General features: G+C 37.9%; 1 protein-coding gene across 8 annotated transcripts in view; it reads right to left on the bottom strand.

Moving 5' to 3' along the window:
• Positions 1-12,653, bottom strand: part of FBN1 (fibrillin 1) — a 146,066-nt gene that overhangs the window by 84,027 nt on the left and 49,386 nt on the right. For all 8 annotated transcript variants that reach the window (XR_012057640.1, XR_012057641.1, XR_012057642.1 and 5 more), the window contains exons 7-9: positions 8,744-8,941; positions 5,396-5,521; positions 906-1,031 (exon numbers count right to left, since the gene is read on the bottom strand). Coding sequence is in view for 5 of the 8 variants with exons in the window: in XM_041718294.2 (XP_041574228.1) it covers positions 906-1,031; positions 5,396-5,521; positions 8,744-8,941 (450 nt within the window). In the remaining 3 variants the exon portion in view is untranslated. The remainder of the gene's footprint in view (positions 1-905; positions 1,032-5,395; positions 5,522-8,743; positions 8,942-12,653) is intronic.

Raw genomic sequence — 12,653 nt, forward strand, 5'->3', positions numbered from 1 at the left:
ACTTTGGGATTCATTCCAATTTTTTTTCTGAAATTATTTCCTACCAAAGATACTAAACAGGATGTTTAGTTGGTTCCTAGTGCTGGCATTGTGTGAGAACCTTTAAATAAATATGCTAAAACTGAGGACATAAACCTTTCATTTTATTTTTGCTCAAAATTTAGCACTGGCACTGAAAAAATAAATTACTGCACAAAAATTAGAAAAAAACCTAATTGATTAACTATTAGACCTGCCTCAGAGCAGGCTGTATGCTTCCCAGAAGCATTAACTGTTAACACTGTTCTTTCAGACCTTTGGCACTGCAATGGCAGTCATTTCATTCACAAAGCTCTCTGGTTCTCAGTCCAGCCTTTGCAAGATGGGCTCTGCTCTACTACAGTGAAAGCCAGAGAGAACAGCTCTGCCAAATCATCAACGTTATAAAAGCACATAAAAATATCCCATTTTTGGTTTATCAAATTAGTTCCTCTAATGATAAAGGCCTGCATTAGGGTTGTATGCAAATCCTAGGGTTGCATGCAACATTAGGGTTGTATGGAGTTGGAATGCAAATTTGCTTTTCCAAATGATTGCTGAATATAAACCAGATTAAATCAAGGACAAGCATGACAGCAACAATACCAAGGAGGCCTTTAAATAAGTTCTAAGGCAACAAATAGGACATAACAGAAAAGCTACAGTAAAAAAATAAAAGAGGTCTCGAAGAAGTGCAAAAAAAGAACTATCCAGGAAATGGAAAACTCATTTCAGAATACACATACAGGCATGTGATATACTTCTACATAAAAGAAGGATTTCAAGTTCACAAGTTGAAATAGGTTTCTGACACATTGTTACCCATTCTTCATAATAATGAATTTTTATAACACCTACTGTCCTATTCTTCACGGGATTCTACTCACCTATGCATTTTAAGCCATCAGGAGCAGTATAAAACCCTGGAGGACACTTGCAGAAGTAACTGCTAACTGTGTTTGAACACTCCCCTCCATCACAAATTCCAGGAATGGTGCTACATTCATCAATATCTTTAAGACAAAAAGAGATGCAGAGGCAGGTTAGCTAAATTAGTTTTGGCACAAGAAAAGGTATTTTATAATTAGTAATAATAATCAAATTCAAGGTATAATCAGGAGTTCTGAATTAGCATCTTTCATTAGGCATCTTATAAACAGAAATGAAACAGAAACGAAAAAAATATTGCATCTGCAAACTGAAAATACAGTATCTTTAAACTGCAAAAGTTTTACTGCTTAATATGGATGGATGAACATCTTAAAACTGCAGAAATTTACTAACTCTATGGAAACTGTAACTCATCCAGTCTGAATTCTGCATACTAGAATTAAGAAAACTGTTTTGGGACCAGACTGCAAACTGTGTAATGACCACAGTGATCAGGAGCTTAACCATTATCTCCAGCAGCACAGCCTCTCCTGGTACCACACTGAGACACTGGTTCTGTACAGACTCACAGGGACATGTACCACCTACTGAACTGCCTGTCCTCCTTACTGCACTCGGGTTTGCCTTGGAAATACCCCACTCTAAAGCACTGAGCAGCTAGGTACTGTTCAGCTAATGCAATCTGACAGGATTGCAGCTCACGCCAGGATGACTGCAGACAACAAAAATTATCTTCTCTGACTTTCTCCACTAAATCAATGTTCAGAAGTTTCAACAGGTTTCTAGAGCGTAACCAAAATATCTACTGCAGAAGCCAGGCAGTGTCCATAATTCTCCTTACATTTTGTCAGTGATTTTAAAATAAAGTTTCCATATCATGATTGTCTTCACTAACAAATCTTAATCCATATACTAAATCATCATCATAGATACGATGTAGAAAAATTTTCAAAGTCTTCAGCGAAAAAAACCTAACAAATTCTTACAACTCATCATACCTGCACAGAGGAAACTTGAAGGGTTTCTTCCACAGCTAGTTTATATAATCTACATCTGTATGAATAATGACCTATGTCAGCCCCAAGTGTTCCTTAATTACCACCAGTAGCCTGCCTGTGATGTGTAGTTACTTTCCCCTTGGTTTCCAGTGACTGTCTTAACAATGCAGCTGTATCTAACTAGCACTGCCCTCATCTCCTAGGAACCTGGAGTTCTGCTGAGCTTAAAAACAGCTCATTCTTTCCCATGGTACCTACAAGAGGAATCAGCCAAGCAGAGCAGAAAAGGAGGTTATTCTCTAGACTGATCAATGACATCTGCTTGTCACAGCCATCTACAATCACCCAGTCGCTCTCCTGACAGGGAGCATCCAGCTAGAAATAATGGCATCACAGGACCCTACCCAACCTCTCCTCCAGAGATCTACGAAAACACAGACACATGACTGTAATAATGATTTCACCAACCACAAAAATTTCTGAGATGAAATACTGCAACACCACCCAACACAGCAAAGTAAGGAGTGAATAATACCGTAGACATTAAGAAGGACTGGAAGAGTTTAATGTAACGCCTAAATTGGAATTTGGCCCCAACAGATGGGGGAACACCCAAAGTCCCACAGGACCATTAATGAGAATTTTAGCAAATAGAAAGGATCTCAGTTCTACTTCTTATATGAAGACAGTAATATAAAAACTAACAATTCCTGGTCTCCTAGGTAAAGCATGGGATACCGTAATATTTTTGTGGCCCCTTGCCTTTGCTGGAAAGTAGTGGAGGGACTGGGAAGGCACACAGACAACCCAAGTTTGCAGACTCAGCCATCCTAAGTGGAGTGGGGCCCTGGGTCCCCTGTGCACACATTCTTCCCCAGCATCTTGCTAGTTGTCCTGATGTGGGTCACATTCCTCACTTGGGTGTGTGAGAGGGGTGTGACCTTTTTTTCACTGCTACTTCGAGGATGTTGCCAAAGACTCAAGTCCAAGTGCCCTGGGAGCACTGCTAAGAGACTTCTGGCTTCTGCTGCGAGATTAGACACCGCAGGAGTTCCACAAGTCTCAGTGACAAAAAATGTGGAAATTGAATTTTGGTCTGAATAAAGCCCTTAATTAACAGAGAAAAATGCAATTGTAAATGGATCTGATTCAAGCATTTTCTGACTCAAATTCACTAACGTTTCTCTTAAAGTCAGCGTTGTCACTGTTTATATAGACTCCGACCTTTTTAAAAACAAAATCATCACTCTTTATTTTAGGGTTGAGCCTAACCTAAACAGTATTTCACTATTTATATTAGTGTTGACATCCATATAAGCAACATTGCCATTGTTAAGTACATGAGTTTTACAAAGGTAAGTATATTTGATGTACTTGCAGACTTAAATGTCACTCCGGGAAAAATTACTTTCCCAGTCACCACAAAAACAGAATTTACCTCGGCATTAGTGCAAATGGAAAAGAAATGGTTATATCAAACAGTGAAATAATGTAAATACAGATTTCCACAAGCTATGCTAACAAACAGAACCTTGGCCAACCCCCCTCTTTTCCCATTTTGTTGATTCTTTACCTGTCCTTGATGATTGCTATTATGATCTTACTTTAATGAAGACCCCCTGAAAAAAACAGTACTGTAATTCAGCAGGTAGGTCCCAGTTAAACTAAATCAGTGACCAAGGACATTTTACAACTGCTAGAAGTCCTACTTGCTGAATACAAAGCTAAACCAAGCAAACCAGCAGATGTTATTCATTATGTATCAGAATTAATTATAGTTAATTACTGTAAACCAAACAATTTGTCTTATATTGTCTTATAAAATTCAAAAGATAATTTAGAAAGAACAGGGTGGATAGGCTGCTGTTGGATGATCATGCTTTTAAATGTTGTGACTTTATCTTATTTCATGCCACTGGTATAAACGTGGTACTTTTCATTCTTTGATACTATTAATACCTACGCAGCTTTAACTAAAATTGTTTGGTACATACAGTATGAAGATATACTGAAAGTAACTCTCTGTCTGCAGAGATCCAAATATTTGGATGAAATAGGTATGAATTTGAAGAAGGAAAAATTCATCTGATCTTTGCAGCCAGGTGATGACTGAAAAGGGATTTCACAAATGGGGCGGTAAATTCGTGGCAAGATTTGGGAAGACATCAAACTAGTTCCTTGACTAGCAAGTTCAGGCTCTTAGGGTGGTCATTGTTTGGGGTTTTTTGTTATTTGGTTGTTGGTTGGGGTTTGTTTTTAAAATTATTCAGCAACTGAAAAATACCATCAAAATGTTTATGAGATGCAGCCTACAGCTCTCAGCTTTTCATGTACTAATACTTAACAAGGCACATGTTCAGTCTCTCCTATTCACCACATTCTTGGTACTTCATCCACAGAAGGAAACACGTGCAATGTTGTTCTATTCTAAATGTAGGTTACATTCTGCCAAAACCATTGGCAGGCAATATGTAAACCATGCTGTGTACAAGCTCTTCTGAAATTGCTCTCCCTAACCTGCAAATAAATGATAAAGTTTTGCCTAAAATAGAGATTTTTCTTTTGAAAGAGTAATTCATAATTCTTCTAAAATGACTAAAAAGTTTTGAGTGCCTCTTAAAGGGCACTTGATGCAAGAAAGGATGGTTGAATGCACACCTTTCTCTCACAAATACTTTTATTGTACTGAAAAAGTTGGCATTCCAAAATCACTAGCCACTTATGAAACTTGTCCACTCAAGTTAATTTTAGCCTAATGACTCAAAGTAGAATCAGTTGCAAGAATTTAAACATTATCTAGACTTCACTCAAAATTCTCTTAAAGCAAAGCTGCCATCTATGCTTGATTATTATATTAGAAAGAAAAGAAATCTTATCAAATCACAGTAAAAAAATAGCACGATTCCATACTCACACACTGCAAGTTTCCACACCAATACCTAGCACCTGCTACTCACTAATATCCAACACCTACCCCCAAGTTAGGATGACTAGCAAGTGAAGATAAAATGTTTGTCCTTCTGTAACATATGCAACTGTAAGGCTGAGTTTAGAACACAATCCAGCGGTCTTCACACAGCTGTGTCAAACTCTCACTTATGTTAAATACACTTCACCTGAGTAGGTAGGAATGGATGGAACCTTGCAGTCATATACACTTTTTGGTCAGAGGATCCACAAAGAAACACGTGCCTCAGGAATTTCTAAAGTAACATATCAGTTAGAAAGTATTTTTAATGTTTTTATGTTTAATGGTAGATGTACCTTCAAGTGTGAAATGTTACATGAATACAAGGGCTGTAGGCCAATATTTAACATTCTCTGGTTTGGGAGAAAGCACCCCTATTTATATTTGTTGTGAATAATGCCACCTGCATGCTCAAGGCAAAATAGACAGTAAATTTGTTACAAACTGTTAAACAAAGTTGGTCCCCCAAAAGAAGACACTCCCCCTTCTACCTTCAGAATAAAGTTCTCAAAGTTCTTACCATCACATTTTTGTGTTACTTCATTAAACTTGTGTCCAGCTGGGCATTTGCACTCAAAAGATCCAACAGTATTAATGCAATTTCCCCCTTGACAGATCCCAGGGATGGCTTGGCATTCATCCACATCTACGATATAAAAAAGGAAAAAACAGCTACTTTTATTTCATTTTTCAAGAACAGCCATAATAATTTGTCTACACAGAAATGAAATATGCCTAAATCCATTATTCACCCATCATAATATTATGATACTTGCTTGGGAAGGCAGACACTAATTTTGTAATTACTCTATGCAAAGTATGATTAAGTACAGTACTCTAAATATTTTCTGCAAGAAATCACATGGTTATTATTGTTACAGACATTAAATATCTAACTGCTATTGCTTTGTTTTTCCAAAACATCTGGGGAATGGTGTGCAAAAACACAGCCTGCCAGAACTCAAATTTCTTTGAAGTGTCTAAAGCTGGTCACCCAAAATCACTTGCCCCCTTGAAAATCTTGGCAACTCCATAGAGTGCTTAGGCCACCAGCATAGAGGAGCAGTTGCAGTGTGCATGGAGGGGGCCTCATGGAGAGGCACAGTAACTGCAGAGTAATTTCTGATGGAAATTACTACCTTTACACTCCAGCGAGATCAGTACCAATGACATTAGACTGTGGTTAGGATTTGACTCAAAAAGTTTCATATCCATAATTAATGTCTCAGGAGGAATTATTAATGACCTGCTTAGACATACATAAATTTGAGGGTTTTTTTCCTATTATTTTTCTTTCTTTGCTTTTCATTTTTTCACCAAGGAAAATGAAACAACAAAGATGATATCACAGGTTAGGTAGTAAGCTCAAGACAAACATTTTCAAGAGGCCCCAGTTTTATTTTAGTAATTATTTTAGCACAACATGTGTGTCATCACTTAGCTGCAGAAGTGTTGCTATGGCTTAATAACAGCTACAGAAAAGAGGCTAAAGGAGGCGGAGGAGTGGCATTGCAATAGGACACTGGGGAAGTCTGGCTCGCAGTCCCCAGGGGCTGCCCTGTCTCTGCTGCTCAGGAATTCCTTCAGGAGCACAGAGCACTCCACTCTCCAATTCCCCCATCTCCTCAGGAGAACCAGCTGCTGCTGCTAAAAACTGGCTTCACACTAACACAGGTTTCAATGCAGGGACACAAGCTGAAGGAGAGGATGCCTTCAAATCTCTCTCTGTAAATCCCAGACAGACTGCTGCAATGTGTCTTGAAGTCTGAAAAGCGAAGTATTGTGTCTGTACAAAAGGCTAAGAGGCAATTTTCCTGGAAGCCACAAGTAAGAGGTCTCAGGAATGCCAAGGAGCGTATCTGCACCACATGGCAAAGTGTTCTGTAAAGATCCCTGGGTGAAGCAGTCCAGGGCCGAGGGGCAGCAGCAGAGCAGAGCTGTCCCTGAGGGAACCGCTGTGCTGGGAGGTCACAGAACTAGCACAGCCTCAGCAGCCTCGACTCAGCCACAGAGCTGCTGGGCTCGAGCTACAGCAATGGGCTGTGCTTTAGCAACAGCAGTCAGCCAGACTTCATGGCACTGTACTGACTTTAAAAACCTCAAAAACTAAAGAAACAGAAGTCATGCCTCTGAGTCATGATGTCTGTTTCAAAATCCCACCTTTGGGTTTTATTTTTCTTCTTTGTATCTTTAAAAATCTCAGCTGTGATATTAATTTAAGTTTCAGCCAAAGTCAAACTTTGGGCAGTGATATTCTACTTACTTTTGAAAATAACCTTGCCCTCCCTCACTATTTCTTTTTTTTTTACTTCTCCACACAATAATAATAATTTCTTTTTCTCATCAGAGAACCTGGATTTTATTTAACCTGTTTTCCTTTATTTAGATTGAATACTGATGTGAAATCCCTGAAATATCTTCAGTCTGAATGGATGTTATCTGATTTCAAAAGGATTTAGTACAATTGTATGAAAAATAAAGCTAATATGTGATTCCATAAAAGATCTGTTGAAATTACAAACACAATACTTAAGAAGGGAAAACTGGAAAATACAAGTCAAACATACTGGGCCAAAACTGTGTTGGCACCACATACAGATCAACATCAATGTAGCTGCTTGCTAAGAAATGTGCAGTAAGCAGAAGTGTCCTTATTCCAAACTGCACAAACCCATTGGAGAGTTCACTGCAGCTTTCCCATGACACAAACAAGAGGGATATAACTAGGTATGGCATAACTTCAGGGGCGTGGGCCACATATTTATGTACATAAGCTTTCTAAAGTACCTTGGTTCACAGATTCCTGCACAATTTAGTTCTGACTTTTACAGTGAGAGGGGGAGCAGAATCACTGAGGTCAAAATATGGGCACTTGACGCAGTGCACACAACCATGTTGTCTATCTTGGAGTTCATCATGTCTGTCTGCAGGCACCAGCCATGACTTGGCCTTTGACAGAGGCTGTCTACATTTTTAATACAACAAAATATCTTGAAGTCCCTTAATAGGAATTTCATGATTATATAAAATTACTCATAGATTTATAATCTTTATCTTCCCTATTTTCAAAAATATTGTAACTTATTAGAAAACGTTAGACAGATTGAAATAAATCGGCCCCAAAGATATGGTGCTGGGAATGTATAATCCACATCAGTTTAATACACAGTTGCCCCTGTTAACTTTCTCCTGTTTCCTGTCAGACATCCAGACAATAAAAGAATTTATACAGCTGGAAGTATTAGAATAAAAGCCAAAAGCAGTGTAAGGACTTTCTATGGTAATGCATGCTCTGAAAGAAGTAAGCAACATCTGGGTGGATTTTATGATTTGAAACAAATGCAAAAGCATTTCCAAAATTGTATAAAATATATAATAAGGCATTACAAATGGCACGACAGGCACTTTTTTTCAGGTCAAAGCAGTGGAGCTCAAGAGATACAACATCCAAGGTGAATCCAAGTTACACAATTTTTAGCTAAAAAATCTCACACCAGGTAACTGAGGCATTATTGCCACAGATTGATGTTTGCATGTTTTGAGTGCTCTCTGAAACAGAACAAATTCCTCCACAGAATGATCGAGTGGTACACTCAGAAAAACACCATTACAGAACAAAGGGAAAGCACTGCTGGCAGTGAGAAATTCATTAAGATGCTGGCTGCTCTCACATGACCTGAGTTACTAATGTACTCACTTGAACATCAGGCACTCACTGAATCATGAAGTAATGCATCTGACACTGTTTTTCCATTCTTCACACATATAGCTGAGAATGGCTTAGGACAGGTTATTCACAGCAGTGTAACTCAATATTAATCCAGTAACAATTTCAGCAGCTTCCGAGGAAGCTTTGCTGGTAACTTACCTTGACAGGCCCCCGTTCGAATGTTTGGAATGAAGCCTCGGCGGCAGGGATGCGGCTGGGCAGGACACATTTCACAGGGATGGCCCCACGCTCTCCCAACAGTTGCACAGCACAGGGTTTTTGTGCAGACAATTCCACTGAGCTGGCCCTGGCACATCTGGTTGGTTACCAAAGTGAAGCAAGGGCCGGTCCTGTAATCTGTGCAGGAAACGGGAAACCTGATCAGCATCACAGCAGAAATACACAACAAAACTCTTAATAAAGCAAAACAACAGCACATTTAGGCAATTGTTCTTCACACAAATTACTCACCAATCCAACAATTCTACAGAGGATTTTTTCTCTCTAATTCAAATCCACTGAAAACAAACTGTGACTATTTTATTAGGAATGTTATATCTGTAGGTACCCTTTGCTGCTTCATTTAATCACTCATAATATTCTTCCAAGGGTCTTTTCATCAGTTTATTTTAAATATTCAGTGCATTATTTAAAAGAATACTGATAAAAGAGTTAGGGTATGTTTATTTCCACAAGCTGGATGGTTGTTCTCAAATGAGGCTCAAGGGAAGCAAATACAGACTACGGGAAGTTTTCTGAGGACAGTTTTCACTGCTATTCAGGCATATGCTGTACCAGATAAGTGGGCAAGCTTTGCTTATGGCTGAATGGAGGGCATGTGGAACACGTCTGCTTTGATTTGTTTATGGCAGGACAGGCCAGAGCCAACGGACAGAATCGAACTAAGATGCTAATAAAAAAACAGTAGGCTTCATTTTGTTCCACCCTCCAAGGGCAAAAACCAAACAGTGGTAATGCCAACTCCTGCTGTCTCTCCTGCACATCCATGGTGCGCACTCCAGTTAATTCTTCTCAACCAACTTTAAAATGCTTTTTTTGTTATGGTGCACCAGGACAGAGTCCAGCCCCCTGTAAGCAAATCATGAACCTGTTGTTTCTTTGTACTGAAGCAGTTACCAGATCCCTCAGCCAAAGTCACTAAGTAATCCACACTGCCTTAGAGTCATGTCATTATAAATTCCTCCAATTTTCATGCCAAACTTTGTTAACAATAATATGTTTTCACTAAACCATTGTTAAAAAGTGTTAAATAGGGCAGAAATGAGAATGGATGTCTTTCCCATCTGCTCCATCTCCCCACACAAGATGCATCCTGAAGACTACCATTTAATAAATCTTCCTGCCAATCAGAGATGGTGTGTCCATATGCTGTAATTATGATAATTCATCAAGCCATTCTCATGCAATTAATAAAATGGCTTACAGAAATCCTGTGAGGCAAACAATAATTGCTACTGTTATCTTCATCAATTGACATGATGGTATCAAAGGATATTGAGTTAGATCAAAGGACCTTCCTCTGATGAACTCGTACTAAGTGACTAAATACCATTTATTCTTCATTAACTATGTATCACTCCAATAACTGCCATTCTGTCTTTTGTCTGTTTAACGCACCTATAATCATTCAGATAATCTCTCTTCCTTTTAAAATACTGGACCAACAAGAATTTTCTTTCAACCTCTGGAAATTTGTCTTGTATTTCCAGCTGTATGGAGAATTAACCTGTGAGAACCCACTAGCTATTTTCAGGCTCCCTGGTTAGCTGGACTAGCTGTATAAAAATACATAAATCCAATTCCTGCTATTTAATTTCAGCCTTAAAGGCTATCAGATTTCAAGTATAAAATTCCTGTCCTATCCCCTCCAAACAGTACAGATACATTTACCAAACACTTTGCCCACCCTTCTCTAGCAATTCCATCAGTCTCATCACGAAATGAGTCAGAATCTCTGATATCTCTCTGGCCCTTGATTAATTAATTCCTTATCATCATCTTAACTTTCTTTGGCTTAGTATTTCTTATTACATCCCTTCATTTCCCATATGAATTTTCCACACAACAGCTTCTATTAAGTTTTTCCCTAAATTAATACAAACAAATCATGATCAATTATACCTATCAAATAAAAAAAAATATTTCCCAAATTGATTTTTCATCCTTGATCAAAACAAGAATATGTGCTTTACTCTATGCAAAACTCCCAATGTTGTAACTCCAAATATTAAAACGAGAGACAACAATTTCTTTGAAATTTCATGGTTTTGTGTTGGCAACAGGAAATCTTCCAAGTACCTCCCCAGAATAAAATCCCCCACTGTAGATTGTCCCTCTGCTGTTTATATATAGATGGGTTAAAAAGGAGTCCTTTTGTTCTCCGTTGCAGTGGGAGCACGCGTCAGACAGTAGTGAATAACTCATCTTGTGTTTTATGGTAGGATATGAATGGATCAGCATTTATAATTGTTTGCTTTCAAGCTATCAATGACTTAGCAGTGGCTAATATGTCTTAGAAATATGGTGAACCCAATGAAGTTAACTTCACAATCATGCAAATCTTTCCACAAGGTCTCAGTAACAAGACATGGGTTGAAAACACACTCAAAACCAAACAAGTCCAGCTCCTATTTGTTATTAATCAAGTTCATAACACTTCAGTATGGAGAATTACAGACTCAATTTTCATCAAATACTTTGCCTTGATAAATTTTATTCCTAATACTCAGTTTTCTTCTAAATACAGCTTTTCTTCTATTTTCTCAACTACAGTCTTCCACATTTTCACAACTCAGATTTTTTCTTCTCTATTCTTAATAGAAAATTCTAAAGGTCAGAAAATCCATGTGAAAAAGATCATTTGAATGTACATGCCAGCCTAAGGCCACAGAGAAATCCACACATCAATTCCTTTTTTCATACAGAGGCCAAATAAAAAAAAAAATTTAAAACTGAAGTGTTTTAAATAGTGAGTTTAAGATTTTTTTACTTATTACAAGATGAAGTCTTACGAGAAGAAAATTAGATCCTACTAAAACAGTGACAAAATGAAGAAAGAGGATATGAGCTTAAAACCCCAATCCTTATTTTGTAGCATCAAAGTTTCCTTATACATTAGGTATAAGTTTCCTTATACATTAAGTAATTAGTGATTATTCAAACTACTTCAATAAGTAAAGCTCAAACACAAGGTACTAGGCAGGAGCTGGAAAGAGAGAAAGAAGGAAGATATACCTAGAAAAGCTATTACACAATTTGTATGGGTTGTTTTTTGGGGTTTTTTTTCCCTCAAGGATACTTTCAACTTAACTGAAGAATGTTGAGACTTGAAATTATTTTAGTAAAATGATTTAAGATATGCAACTGGTAATTCAAATCTTTTGAGTCATCACTTCTAATGCAAATTTCAGCAAGTGCAAGCAGCCCTCAGTAAGGCAGTAGCCACCATTACCTAACAATTTTATCTGCTTCTTACTATACTATACTTCTTAGTTATTTTGATAAGGAATAATTCCACAGGGAGATTCAGACAACTCAGAAGATGATAGAAACTGTAAAACCACATTAAGTTCATATACTGGCAAGAAGAGCAAGAGGGCAATAAAATGACACTGGTTTATACCACGCAACAATTCAGCTCATTAATTCCACAGAAAAGAATCAAGTTGCATTTTGATCTAGAGCTCATTGCTGTTTCAGTCAGAACCATCAAATAATTTTAGTTATCTTCCCAAAAGATCCTTTATATTCCTAAAAGCAGCAGAGAAGCTGCTCAAATATGTAGTCCTGGCAGGCTTTGATCAAAACCAAGCACAGCAATAAGTAATGATAATTGTTTCAAGTAATTCTGGATAGCACCAAAAAGACTACAAGCACCAGGATAGCGTGAGACTTCTGACATCAGACACACATCTTAAGCTCCTAGTTCACAATAACTTCTGCTTAGTTTCAAGCACAATAGTTTTTAGCATAAAAATAAAGCTCAAAAACCTTGAGAACTAATGGAATCTGGATTAAACAATTATGCTGCTGCAAGGAGGCTGGATAA

The sequence above is a fragment of the Taeniopygia guttata genome, chromosome 10, assembly GCF_048771995.1.
Source record: "Taeniopygia guttata chromosome 10, bTaeGut7.mat, whole genome shotgun sequence".
Lineage (NCBI taxonomy): Eukaryota > Metazoa > Chordata > Aves > Passeriformes > Estrildidae > Taeniopygia > Taeniopygia guttata.